The sequence below is a fragment of the Gnatocerus cornutus genome, chromosome 8, assembly GCF_029298725.1.
Source record: "Gnatocerus cornutus isolate USDA-ARS CGAHR chromosome 8, icGnaCorn1.1, whole genome shotgun sequence".
Lineage (NCBI taxonomy): Eukaryota > Metazoa > Arthropoda > Insecta > Coleoptera > Tenebrionidae > Gnatocerus > Gnatocerus cornutus.
Window position 1 is genome coordinate 10,848,949 of NC_142240.1, and position 13,757 is coordinate 10,862,705.

At 40.9% G+C, this 13,757-nt stretch overlaps 3 protein-coding genes across 3 annotated transcripts; 2 read left to right on the forward strand and 1 right to left on the reverse strand.

Moving 5' to 3' along the window:
- Window positions 1-232: 232 nt before the first annotated feature.
- On the reverse strand, window positions 233-5,863 carry LOC148169746 (ATP-binding cassette sub-family C member 10). The gene is made up of 12 exons (XM_088042696.1): window positions 5,219-5,863; window positions 4,587-5,151; window positions 4,314-4,537; window positions 4,031-4,268; window positions 3,716-3,984; window positions 3,248-3,514; window positions 1,931-3,010; window positions 1,749-1,881; window positions 1,101-1,704; window positions 864-1,055; window positions 576-819; window positions 233-531 (listed from the first exon to the last, which is right to left on the reverse strand). Exons 1-12 carry the CDS (start codon window positions 5,861-5,863, stop codon window positions 289-291), a joined length of 4,704 nt encoding a protein of 1,567 aa, XP_087898822.1. The 3' UTR covers window positions 233-288.
- An 89-nt stretch (window positions 5,864-5,952) lies between these two features.
- On the forward strand, window positions 5,953-7,868 carry LOC148169747 (coiled-coil domain-containing protein 97). The gene is made up of 2 exons (XM_088042698.1): window positions 5,953-6,116; window positions 6,655-7,868. Exon 2 carries the CDS (start codon window positions 6,658-6,660, stop codon window positions 7,654-7,656), a length of 999 nt encoding a protein of 332 aa, XP_087898824.1. The 5' UTR covers window positions 5,953-6,116; window positions 6,655-6,657; the 3' UTR covers window positions 7,657-7,868.
- A 795-nt stretch (window positions 7,869-8,663) lies between these two features.
- On the forward strand, window positions 8,664-13,184 carry LOC148169748 (uncharacterized). The gene is made up of 3 exons (XM_088042697.1): window positions 8,664-8,755; window positions 11,228-11,339; window positions 11,486-13,184. The coding sequence occupies exons 2-3, from the start codon at window positions 11,231-11,233 to the stop codon at window positions 13,090-13,092; spliced, it is 1,716 nt and encodes a 571-aa protein (XP_087898823.1). The 5' UTR covers window positions 8,664-8,755; window positions 11,228-11,230; the 3' UTR covers window positions 13,093-13,184.
- The last annotated feature ends 573 nt before the right edge of the window (window positions 13,185-13,757 follow it).

Sequence of the window (13,757 nt, forward strand, 5' to 3'; positions counted from 1 at the left end):
GGGGCATTTCTAAGCAGCGCCGACACCTAAAAGACAGACCGCCCAGCACAGATCTGCTTTCACTTTTTCGAAATTTATAAATAACACACGTCTACTTAAGGGATTTTAACTAATAAGCACACACATCGACCCTCGGCTTTTGTTTAAGATAAACATCCTGCTATAAACCCGCGAAAGTTTGCAGTTAAATTTTTATTACTCTATAAATAATTGCGGAGAATCTGGACAGAAATTCGGAAAATAACGGTCATTTTATTACAAAATATATAAATAAGTCACATGAGTACGTTATTCTTGATTAACAAGTTGGTAGAAGAGCGAGTTCGAATCTGCTAGTAAATTATCGGGTTGATCGAACTCCGCGATTTGGCCGTCGTGCATCACAAGGACTCTATCACAATATAAAATGGTTTGGACTCTGTGAGCTATTGTAAAAACAGTGCTTTTGCGGAAAGCGGACCGAAGAGTTTGTTGGATTTGGCGGTCAGTGTCGTGGTCAACGTTGGCGGTAGCCTCGTCGATACATAACACCTAAGAAAGAAAAAAGTTGGTGCCCACTTAAGATATCTACTTACTTTGGCGTTGTGTAAAACAGCCCTCGCCAGGCAAATCAACTGTTTTTGTCCGACTGAAAAATTCATCCCTCCCCCTGCAACGACATTTTCCAACCCCCCCAATCGTTTAATGGTATCACACAAATTGACTTTATTTAAAGCATCCCATATCTCGCTGTCTCTGAACTCGCCTAAAGGATCCAGATTCTCCTTTAACGTTCCGCTGAAGAGGAACGGTTCTTGGGGGATACAAAACAAACGAGACCTAAATCACTTCGTTACTCATAACCTTAAATAAATAAATATTACCTTAAAGACTGTAAAGAAACCCTTGCAATATCGACTGAATCAATTGAAATTGAACCAGAGTGTAGCTCAACCAAGCGAAAAAGTGCTGATAACAGAGAGCTTTTCCCAGCGCCGGTTCTTCCAACTACACCAATTTTCTCTGACGGTCGCGTTTCGAACGAAACGAACCTCAATGAGGGCGGTAAGTGCTCCCTATTCCTCAGATTTTATTAAGTGAAAGGCGGTAAGTTCACTTACCTGTACTTTAGCACCACGACTTTGAAAGTGATAACTCCTTGACTGGGCCAACCGAATGGAGGATCGATAATAAAATGAGTGGTTTCTGGAGGGATTTCTTTAATGTATTGGTTGACGCGCTCCACGGAAATCATTTCTCTTTCTGTTTCCGTAAAAGCGTTCACAACGCCGTTCAAAGCTGACGTTACCGACAACGAGTACGATAACGCCAAGCCAACAAGACCGGGATCTGCAACGTCATACTGGTGTTGAATAATCGCGATAAAACTGACACCGGTGACCATCGCGACGCCAATAAACTGAAGTCGGAGTCCCAACCACCTCGCCGCGGCCTGACTGGCAAATTGAGCTTTAATATTAGCGTCGACGTTATCTTCGTTGTCTCGTTTGAAGCGGTGAGTTGCTCGTAAAGCTCGAATTGTTGTTAAACCCTGTAAAGATTCGTTGAAATGACTGTAAACCGGAGACAACGTAACGCTCGAGATCCTCTTGAGTTCTCTGGAAGTTAACCTGTAATTGAACTGGAGCCAGTGGTAGACGGGAATTAGTGGGATTAGCACCATGCAGATCCAGGGTAAACCGTAGATGGTTATGACCACGGTTCCTATAAATTCGGGTAAGTTGGGAGTGGTTGTAAATTTCACATACCCAGAAGCCCGAAGAACTGGGCCAGAAGAATGTTGATGATAAAAGGAAGAGAGTCATCGATGGTGTATGTGTCGCTGGAAAAGCGGTTTAAGATGCGACCAACAGGGGAAATGTCGAAGAAAGTTGTCTTTCCCTTAAAGAGCCTGGTGATGATGGGTTTTATTTTCGGTAGTTATACTCACTCTGAGGACTGATTTTAAGAGCATCTTATGGATTTTGGAAGCTGCGACAATGCCTCCATAAGCAAACAAGAATGCTCTCATTAAAGTGAAGACGGTGTTAACAACCGCAAGTTCTATATAAATCTTCAGATAATAACCCATGGTAGAGTCGTCTGAGTATTCTTCAAACAAGAGTGGCTCGCTGAGCTCGCCGTCATAAAACCTACTTATGTTGCCACTCGGTGTGCCTTCACTAACCCATTTCGCCAACCACCAATCTGTCATGTTTCTCGAGGTCTGCATCATAGATATAGCTATCAGAATCATGAAAGCTAACCCATGACCCATGCCCTTCCAGTACGTGCTGTAGACCCCGAACTCTACAACTCCAGTCTCGCTAACTTCCTCAAGAAGTAAACTGTCTCTGTCTTGGTCCCCTTCAGAGCTCTCGATTTTAACACTATCAATCAAAGATCCGAGCGACGAGTGTGAGCTCTCTCCCAATTCCAACTCAATCGGTAACATATCGTCTACATTAGCAAGTACTTCAGCAGGTTTCCCTTGTTTCTTGATAACACCACCCTCCATTAACACAATCTTATCAGCATGCACTAAATAATTCACGTGATGAGTACACAAAATCTTCGTTTTATCCTTCAACAGCCCCATGATACAGTGCTGGAAAATATGCTTTGTAACTTTAACGTCAACAGCCGATAAGATATCGTCCAGCAGGTAAACAGTCTTGTCTTGATAAACGGCTCGTGCTAGAGCCACCCTTGCCTTTTGTCCTCCCGATAACGTCATTCCGCCCTCACCAATACCCGTTAAATCACCCGAAGGTAATAAATATATGTCTTCGGCTAGACCACAAGCGAACAATACTGATTTGTACCGGTTATCTTCAAACGTTTTGCCGAAAAGGATGTTGTCCCTCACGGTGCCACGCTGGAGCCATGGCTGTTGCGTAGCGAATCCGAAACCGGACTCCACCTGGCTTACGGCGATTTCACCCTGTTGCATGGTTAATTCGGCCAAAATTGCGGAGAGGAGGGACGACTTGCCGCAGCCGACGGAGCCGATTATGCCCACGAACTCGCCCTTGCAAGCGAAAGGAATTGTTAGACACATGGAGGCGCCGCAGAGCAAATTAATAAATTGTCAAAGTTGCTGTTAAATAAAAATTAACGACTTAAAAAAAGTTACAGCGAATCTGAACAAAACTGAAGAAAGAATCTCCGGAAGTGGGGCAGATATCGCGCCGCCCTTCAAACTGCCCCGGAAATACTTTATTTTTTATTTTCTATAATAATATTCCGCGCATGAATAAATTCTTACCTTCTTGACTGTGAGATTCACATTTGAAAGGACAAACACGCCCACGTCTTCACTTTGGGCGATTTCCGTGCTAGCACTCATCGTCTTTTTCCCTTTTCCCTTGCCTTTGGAAACCTTCCGGATTTGAGCAGCATGCAGCTTAGCTTTTTCCTCGCTAGTTAGTTGTTTTCCCCAGTTAAAAATACCATGTTTTATTATAACATCGGCGTTTTGACTTGACTCCAAAAGCGCGTCGTTGTAAAATAATTCTAAATCTAAATCTTCCAACTGAAATATTTCATGATAAATTTTCGACTTGAAAGAGACAGATAAAATATAAGATTTGTTAAAAGAGACTACAAATGACACAGCACGCCTACAACACGCTTAAAACTGATTATAGACGTCTGAAAAGTAACGTCGGGTCGTAAAACGTTATGAAAATGCGAGTGTACTCAATAAGTCTTTGAGATATTAATAATAACTTACGTCTAGAAGTCTCTGTATCCTTTTGATAGACACCCACGCTTCGGTGAGTCCGTTAAGCACCCATGGAAAAGCGTTCAGAGGACTTATGAGCATATTTAATAGAGCAATTCCAGTGAAGACAGTGGCTGCTGTCAATTTATTTCCCATTAACACGAAAGTTCCGAAAGTGAGAATGGAGATTAGGACTGGTGTCGTCGCCCAAAAATACACGCAAAGAGCATCGAGATATTTCCTCCCTTTCAAATACTTCAATTCTCTGTCCCTTAATTCTGAAAATTGAACTTAGTCGCGCTCGCATACAAAAAAAGAACATACTTGTGATACTCCGCAAGAAATGTTGTTCCCAAACGTACAATTTAATCGCTTTAATCCCTCTCAGAACTTCGGTTATCATCTTAACTCTGGCATCTTTTTCTCTCATTAGTTTTGTACTCAAATCTCCAATCTTATTAGCGATTATCTTGTTTATAGGAATTAAGACGACGCTGAAGCAGACGCCTGATAAAAATGCCAGTCCTACTTGGCTGTATAACAAATACAAAGTAACCGCGAGCTGGAATTAAATCGTGAGAGGTAGTCTTCAAAGTGTTAGTCTTACTTGAAATGGAATACTCCAGAGAGCGTGGAAGCTCGGACAAGAATTGACGATGCGATCCGTGTCAGTCGACATGAAATTTATGATCTCACCAACAGAAAACGCGGAATTTAAAACAGTCTCACTGACAGTCAGTGTTTTTCGGTAAATCGTGGTAACTAAAGCCCCACGCATCCTCAACCCTACCATCGACATCAAGAAATTAAAATGAGAGTCGCAAAACGCCGCTGGAAAATCCCAAATTAGACCACAAAGAGACAAAGCTGTGATTCTTACAAATCATCGTCGTCGCCATTAACAAGAAAGCGTACAAATAACCCCATTTTATGTCTTCCGATTTATTTTCAATAAAACTAACTAGTTTGTTCAGGAGCATCGGAGCGGCGAAACCCGCGCAATCCGCTATAAATTTTAAAGCACCAATGCTATAAAATTGCACCCAAAAACATTTATGCAGTGCCTTAAATAAAGGCACATTATGTCTTTTAACGCCGATAAAACTAACGTCTGGTGAAGTGGGTGTTGAATGGCTTGAAATCGATGACATGAATTGTTGATCAGATGAACTTAAACGTCTTCGGACTTGGTCGACGTCGCCGGTCAAAGCTTTATCCAACTTTGTACTTACAGTACCGCAATTTAAAGAGAATGGTAAGTCGTACAAATCTTCGGAATTACTTAGTTTTCCGTGCACACCCTTTTCCATTAGTGGATTCACCCAAAAGAATAACAATTTTGAAAGCCACGTGATGTTCTCCATTGCCACCCCCAAGTAACTGGGGTCGCCTTCTTCCGAAAAACGGACGTATGCATTACCGAGGAGGGCTTGTGATTCACCAATCTGGAGTTAAAGATTCGCGTTATATTTAATTATTGATTTAATCACAGCGGAATTTATTACAACTTACCTCGGTGTACCTGTCGGCAAAATTGAGATAAGTGCTCGCTCCTTCGCTGGGTAAAAGAGTGAAAGCATAAGCGATCTGGAAGATAAGCTGGCAAATACTGAAGGCGTAAGCTAAATAGATGCTATATCCTGGTTTAATCGTGCCCTCATAAATAAGTACATGACTCCTTACGGATATTACGTTCAAAACGAACAACAAAGTCCACAGGACGCACATAAAAACTGGCCCTCTAGGGCTCAAACCTAATCTTTTTCTCAACACCAAAGTATACCCAAAATGGCAAAACCAAGTAAAGCCTTGCACCGCCGACAAAAAATACGACACGTAGTAAATTTCATCAGTTGTAACATTCAAATCTACATAAATCTGTAACAGCGGAAGTAGCGCTAAGCAAAGAGCAATAAAGCACCGGAAATTGATTGAATACAGCTGAACTCGACCACGGGTAACGTAACCTGTATGTCGACCAAAATAGTAAGCAGAACAACAAGCAAATATTGTTAGCACTGGGATATGAAGACAAAGCTCTTGGAAACAAAGACCCAAATCGTGTCTCTGTTGGGACCAGATTTTCAAACCTCCCGGGCCACACATTCTCTCCCAATCCCATCGCCACAACGGCTGATCGCCGAAACTCGAGCTCATGTCGGTTAGTTTGAACTCTGCAATGAAATATTAAACTGTCACAAAAACAATCTTTAATTTGTAAATTGCTACTTAAGTAGACAAGTTGAATCATTTTGTTTACGTTTTTTGTGATTAAGGTGATGAATGAGTCATTTTGGAGCAGTTGGCAACAAATCTAAGAACTAACATGGAAGATGGAAGTTGAAGACTTACACTACATTGGCGTCACTAATAAATCATAGAAGTGTATAACACTTGACGGCTATTAAAGGTGATTTTTTTTGGAATTATTTATACTACATTACAGCACTTATTAGCTTAAAACAGTGACAGTTGACACTTAACTATATTTAGCCCGGTATCAAACCATTTGGTGTGGATTCCATCGCGTTTTAGAAAGCACCAATGTTAGATGGCGCTCAATCCACCAATTCAAGCAAATTTATCTATAGCACTGATTTTTTAACTTTTCGAATGCAATTTTTTAATTTGAGTTTATATTCAACTAAACTAAACTTTCATATCTTTTATCCAACCACTGATAAAAAGAATAAGAAAAACTTAATAACTGCGAATAACAACAAACTATAATTTATTTTCTAAAAACTTTGAGTTCTTATCTATTAAAATTCGTTTATATTGCGATGTAATGTGTTGATTTCAAGTTCAGTGGCGCAATGTTGCGTAAATGCATGCAAAATACTCCTGCTTGATTTACATTTTGGCATTCTTAAATTATTCGCTCCTCCGTCGCGCCTTTTCTTGGCGCGTCACCGCTCTAGTAACACTTACCAGATCTACTTTTGCAGAAAATGACAATGGAAGTGGAGATCGATCAACCGGAGGGATCAACCGGCGAACTAATCGATAAAGATCAAATAATAGACTTTTTAACAGACAATGAAACAATTTTTTTCAAGAGTCAACAGCTCGGCGAAGATGACCTAAGTAAGCAAGAAAAAATGGACATTGCTGTCGAAATTTATAACAAGAGCAAGTTAAATTTTCTCGCACGATTCGGAAAACATCTACAAAAGAAGCATCTTGACTTCTTCGAGCAGTTCACACGTGATTACGAAGAAAGCGATGAAATTACTATTGTTCTAAAAAACTGTCTAGACATAGTTTCAAATCGAGAGAGAAATGTGAAGAATAGAAGATACGAAGCGCTGAAGCAGATGATCCGTGAAGATTCGTACTTTTCGGAAATCGAGATGATGAAACGCAACCCTTTATTGTACGATCAGTTAGTGGGTCAGTATTTAACGGAGGAAGAGAGAGAAGAAAGAGATAAGATCGATATTAACGAGCAATCAACTCTGGTGAAGGTTTTGATGGAAGGAATTGAAAGGGACGACGCGCAGGTGAAAAGAAAGAAACAAGAGGAGTACGAGGATGATGTAAGACAAGAGGAGGACTCGGATGAAGACGAAGAGAATTCGCCGAAAGCGTCACATTCGCAATGGGGAGAGTTTCTCAGCGAACCGACCGCGCACCAGTCGAAACGAGCGAAAACCATCCATATCGACCCCGATGAACAAAAATTACTAAAAGATGAGTTTATTTCGTCGATGTACCAGGATTTTCTCGACGGGAAAGACGACGATTTCGATTACAAAACTGTTGATAATAATGAAGAGTACGATAATTCTGAGAACGACGAAGAGGATCGTTATTTTGACTCGGAGGAACCGCAGACTGTCAAACGGGGCGACGATGAAGAGTCAGAAGACGAACTGGACATTTTCATGAGCGGTCTGAATCAACATCCTGGTGTATCTCAACTGTCTAAAGACATTCAAAAGTTGTAACAGACAATAAAATGCGTATCACAGTAATGTTCAGTGAAACTGTGGCGGCAATCAGGTTAATGGGTAATTAGAGTAACAGCCGCGAATAGTTTGTACATATTTAGGGAACAATTAGAAGGTTCGTTTTGGCCCATCGTCGGGACTTATGGACAGTGAAACTATGAAAGTTCATGTGGTGTAATACACTGAATAAAAAGAAAGTGTTATATTTATGTATTAATTTCTAGTTTCGAGACACGTGTGAAAAAATCGATTCGTATGCACGAGGAAGAATGGAAATTGACGCATAACTGTATTAAGAAATAGATATAAATGTTAATTTTACGAGGAAAAGAACGTGATGAAGAGCAGAGTTAATGAGTAAACAAGCGATAAAATATTCAGCAGGGGTCAAACAAAGAATGTCGGAAGCGAATAGTGGACACTGTCCAAAGAGAAAGTGGGCAAAAACTAGACAAAGTAAAATTCAAACCAGGTACTCCGAAGACAGAAAAAAAACCAAGATTAGGTCGCTGGTAATGATATATAGTATTGATTCGTTCTTCGTTCGTCTGCCGGAAACCGATAATTATGTTAAATCTGTTTGTTCGGCGAGTTTTAATTAACACATGTTAACACAATTATTCGCATAATTACATTATTTTAATCGCGTGTCTTCTGCCGATAATCAGGTCACGATAGTGACACGATTTTCGGGTACTCCCCGGATTGTTCCGGTTTTCCGGTCCAGACTGTGTGAAAATCAAATGTTAACAGCCATTGAACTCAGACACTCCAAATTACATCAGCTGGTTTCACAATGAGAGTCTTTGGAAGTGAATGAGTTTGTTAGGGAGGAGGGCATCAGGTCTAGAGAAAATAAAGAAAAGTGGGAGGGAGGGGGTCATGTCGGTAATTCTCTGGTCTTGTGTGATCAGTCTTCACATAGAGTGTTTACGAACAACACACAATCGAATAATTAACAATAGTGCCAACTTTCGACGCTATTTCAAAAATCGTGGAGTCTACTTTACTTTACCATGTGCCCCAAACTCAGTTTCGGGTAATTCATGGAACTTTTTTGTGACGAACCTTGTGGTGAAGGAAGAACAAACAGGAGGTAATTTTTTCAAATATTCTATGCGTCAGTAATGGCCCATAAAATCGCTTTTCCATCAGCCAAACATGGCGGAAGCGCGTTATCCTTAATTAAAACTGTACACTTGGATAAATTAATTTCTATTAAAAACGACGCTTTTGCTCAAAGCGAAACAATTGTGCATTCAGACCACCTGCTATTTTACTATAATTACATACTCAATCTGGAACGACTCTGATTCGGAAAAACCGATAAGACGTGGACCGCCGAAAGCCCAAAATTGCATTTTAATTATTACAAATTGCAAGTTTGCATGTAAAATTTTACATCTCAATTAATAAAATGTCAAAGACTGATATCGGACGTTGTAGTACTCGTGGTGTGACAGATGGTGTAAGTCCACCCACTTCGGCCCACACTTTTTCGGGTGTTCTCACGACTTTGGGAGGTATCGCCACCTCTTAAGCCGATGTTACCGCCGATGACCTACGCACACCTCCATTTGTTACCGTCTCGAACAAGCCGTTTTGCATCTCGCCGACAATCGGTTTGTTTTTTCGACTCGGCACGATTAATTCTTGGACAAAAGCCGCCAGGGCAGGACTCGGAACTGTCAGCTGCCGTGACCTCAACTGAACCTCATGAAAAAAAAATTGACCCTTATACAATGACAGCGACTAACATTCCAATTCTTGTAGCAATTTATAATGTCGTGACATTTTGTCCACAGATCAACGCTAATTTGAATATTTTTCTATCAAAAGAGATAAATTACACGCGTTACGTCACGCCAAATTGATTGTTATTGTCACGACATTAACGGTAAATGTTTGTTTGTCTGCTGTCTAGGATAACACTGCTCCTCTTTTACTGCACTGCGAAACTTAATTTCATAAATTATCACCGACTGCGAGCTTAGATAAATCAATGGCATTATTAGCGACGTGCCCAATAAATTTATGAATTAACTGGAATCATTTTATCCTTAGTTAGCACCGGAGCCGTTATTTCGTTTACAAAACTATACAAAAAGTAGCATAAGTGTTATAAAGTGAAACTAAAAAATGCCGAGATCATCGCAAAACAAACACGACACGATTAGCTAAGACTTTTCACCTTTTGAGCAACAGAATCAAAAATTTTCGAAGCATCGAAACGTAGTTTCCATTTATTTTTAGATGTGCCAGTTAAATTAGAAACCACTCGCACTCGAATTAGACTCATTTATGCAGATCCGAAAATTGACCCTAAATTTATCAGAATCCGAACGGGAATTTTTTTGGAAATCCTCCTCGATTTACCTGTTGCTCCGAAGTGGCCGCTGAGTCATCGCAAAACCAAATCGTCTGCTTGTAAATATTTTTAGATATACCGTAACACTCCAATTCATTAAAATGACATTTATGTAGCCACGTTTGGAGTTGAAACCCATATCGGTTTGATTCTAACGGCACGAATAATTGAAGCGCGGATATTTGGCAATACAAGTTGAGATCTTGGGAAAGAGTTCCCGCATCGCCACTTTCGACGTGGGTATGGAAAACGCGAACAATAAGGGTCAAAGCATGACTTTCATTGACTTTCGATTTTGACATGATCTAGTGGTGCTTTCCTCACTGTTTTCCCGAAGGAAAAATTTGCATGACACGATGGCGAGATCTTCTCTATTACTATAACCCACTGACCTTTCCTTTATTTAAAGACGATTTATTTCGATAAAGATCTTGACAATTTCCTATAAAGTAGACGTTTTTAATTGTTCTGAACTAGGTCGGAGCATCGTGTTACGACGAATTTTATAAGGAATCCGGCCCTGAAAGCAACATTATAAGAATCTTTAGCTTCCCAGACTGCGTGACGCTTCGAGTGCGAACGAAATCTCAGGTGTGGCATTAAAATGTTGACCGAGAGTCCATTGATGAAAGGTGATCAAAAAGAATGGACTAGAGAAAACTCTTGCGCAAGTGGATGACTTCCATTTTGATCGTTTTAGCTCAAACACCTGCGATAACGACCGTGCCCAGTCCGAGGATTATTTTATGCGAAAGGAGTTATCAATGGCAGTAGCGCGAGAGAGATTTACTATTCGCGTTGACGTAAATATTGTTGCTTCTAAGTGGGACAAATTGAAATTAATATTGTTGTGGATTGCTGGATGGTAAAGCCCCCTTTCACACGAAACACTTTGCGGGTAAAGATTTGAAAAAATACCTCGTTCTTCTGGCAAAAGTTGGCAGTTCTAAACGCCGCTTAATGGTGGTAAAAGTGACCGAGATTTGAATACGTTACATCTACATTATGTGCAGTCGATAATCAATTTCATCGACCCGCGTGGGCCTCTCAGGCTTTCGTCACGATTTCGTGACTGTGACGTTAGGTTCTGAAAATGTCTGCATCTCACACTCACACTGAAAACACGTTTTATTTGTCACGCAAAAAACTCCATGTGTTCATCAATTTCCGCAATGAACCAAATTGAATTCTTATTTTCAGATCATGAGAAACCGAAACAGACGGCGCGTTTTCTGCTGGATTTTCACATGGGCGCACCTGCAGCTGGTCCTAAGTGAAGATGTTTCCAGTAATTTCACTCAGACAAACAATGGTACGCCCTCCGTTGCGCCCATATTTAGCCAACATAAACAAGACGTCATTAATACCCAACACATCACACTTTAACCCAACTCGCTCTGACATACTGACCCATACTGTTTACGTCGCTTATTAGCATTAACATCTAATACATTTTAGACAGTCCGAAGGACTTGCGTGGTATCTTCTCACCGCGGATGGATTACGACCAATGGAAGCCGTTGGGAAGAGGTGATCCGTTGAAAAATGACCCGACCTACGATTACGTGCCTCCAGTTCTTGACAGAGTTCATTACTGGATAGACCCCGCGCTCAGGAAACCTGACCCTCCAGTACCGGGAGAAAACCAAAAGACCGAGATTTTACTCTTAGGAGTCTCCTCCAAGAAACCCAGCACGGGGACATCCATAGCGGACTCGAGAAATGACAACTACGACTCGTTTCTTAAATTTATAGACGGACCGAAATTCTCGGGGCAAAGAAACACACGACCACACTTTGCGACGTATTTTCCAACACCATTTCACCAGAAGAACAAGAACTCGTTTAAGAACGAGCAAAGAATGCCGTACACGATGTTAATGCCGCCCCCGATGATCACAAAGAGACCGATTCCACCTCAAGAGACACAAACTGTTAGCACGGTGGCTTCTACTTTACCGGTGACTAGCACAGAGCCTACGAGCACTGATGGGGTGACCGTGCAAGCGGCGAACTTGGTGTACCACTCCAGCAGCTTGGGGGATTGGAAGACTACGGAGACGTCGACTAATTTAACTCCAAATCCAGCCACCAAGAAGCTGAAACCGTACAAAGAAGAAATCGTTTTCCAGAAGCATCTGCAACCCCCGGAGTCGTATATTCAGATTCAGTTTGCTCCTCCGCGTCTTAATATGAGTCTCGTGGCTTCCAACAGTGATCACAATATCAATTATGTGACTCCTCCGCCTTTGATGGAGGAGATTATGCACAAGGGGGAAGTCTCCGATGATAATCTCGATATTTCGAACACGTACGTGAAGATTGGGAAGACGGAGGCTCAAGTTCATTCCACCGCCATGGACAACATCTCCGAGATGTTAGTCGGGCAACCACCGAACCCCAACATGATGCTTTTTTCCCAGTTTATGACCCAAACTCCTCTCACCATGCAAACTCTCCAAAACATGCAAAGCATGCAACCACCCCCCATTACCCCAAGCCCTGTTTACAAGAAATCAACTAATCCCATCAGACAAGCTCTTGACAAAGAAAAAACAGTAACTGAAGAACCAACAACTGAAGCAGTGACTACTACGACCGTTCCCACGACCACGATCACCACCTCCTTGACCACAGATCCTCTTTTCAAACACTACAAACAACCAACAGAACCCCTCCGAGGTCCTTTGTACTTAATTATCCAAGGACATTCTAAAGTGAAAACGTACGGTCCAAGCAAGCAATTCCATGGCATTAGAGTACAAGAAACCAACGAGATTTCCGACGATAAAGAAGAAGTCCATGTGAAGCACTTGCACAATTTCTTGAAGAGAGAGGAGGAAGGGAATTCACGTGAAGCTAGATCTGGGGATTTACAAACTTTGAAACATGTGATTCAGACTAGATTGGGTGCCATTGATTTCAGTGATGTCGCTGAAAGGAGGAAGGACGGGGTGAAAGAGACGGAGCTGCAGTTTGGTTACGAAGTTGGGGATGAGGTGACCAGTGAAACTTATCATAAGGGAATTGTTGAAGAGGCTAGAAAACTCCGCATTGAGGCTTAAATTTGTGATTTAATGTTATTGTGCTATAATTTTTATTTATTTTTATTTATGAACGTTTTGATTGTATCTTTGAATAAAATATTTCATACGTATAGTGAGTTCTTGTTTGTGCTGACAAAGAGAAAAAAAAAAGAAAATCTACTTGAAATTTTAAATTACAAAGAATACGAAATTTTAACAAATCTGAAGGAACCGATTGAAACTAAAGGCATGTTTTCTCAGTTATTCTAAAGCCTTCGCCTTGGAAAACTGAAGCAAATATTTAGTGATTGAAATAGGTAAACAGAAGAGCGTCTGCCAGGTGAACGATTCCAAGAAATCAAAGGAAGTAGCCGGAATGCATGTCTCATTTATCCGTCGAAGAGTGTTCTAGACGAGGTGAAAAAACCTGGCGCAGAATTTAAAAAGTGTAGTGCAATATGAAGTATGTTCGTCACGTATCACCTTTTTAAGTGATTAATTAACAACGTCGAGTACAAACTTGTTCTTTGAAAGTGCTGAAATCAGAAGTCTATGACTGAATTTGGAAATAGTTCGTTTACAGAGGAAGTATTTTGTAGTTTTTAGTTGCGACAACATTAATTAGACCAAAATACATAAATTATACGTCACATTGATAATAATAAATTGAAAAAACAACATGTGCGTTTTATTTTTAGCGTCCG

Excerpts from the sequence above, each read along its gene's own strand:
- LOC148169746 (XM_088042696.1), bottom strand. The coding sequence starts at position 5,863 with ATGAGCTCGAGTTTCGGCGATCAGCCGTTGTGGCGATGGGATTGGGAG. Across the intron at positions 4,269-4,313 it reads TCTGGAGTATTCCATTTCAA|CTCGCGGTTACTTTGTATTT; the intron begins GTAAGACTAACA and ends ATTTAATTCCAG. Across the intron at positions 3,515-3,715 it reads GGATACAGAGACTTCTAGAC|TTGGAAGATTTAGATTTAGA; the intron begins GTAAGTTATTAT and ends GAAATATTTCAG.
- LOC148169747 (XM_088042698.1), top strand. The coding sequence starts at position 6,658 with ATGACAATGGAAGTGGAGATCGATCAACCGGAGGGATCAACCGGCGAA.
- LOC148169748 (XM_088042697.1), top strand. The coding sequence starts at position 11,231 with ATGAGAAACCGAAACAGACGGCGCGTTTTCTGCTGGATTTTCACATGG. Across the intron at positions 11,340-11,485 it reads TTTCACTCAGACAAACAATG|ACAGTCCGAAGGACTTGCGT; the intron begins GTACGCCCTCCG and ends AATACATTTTAG.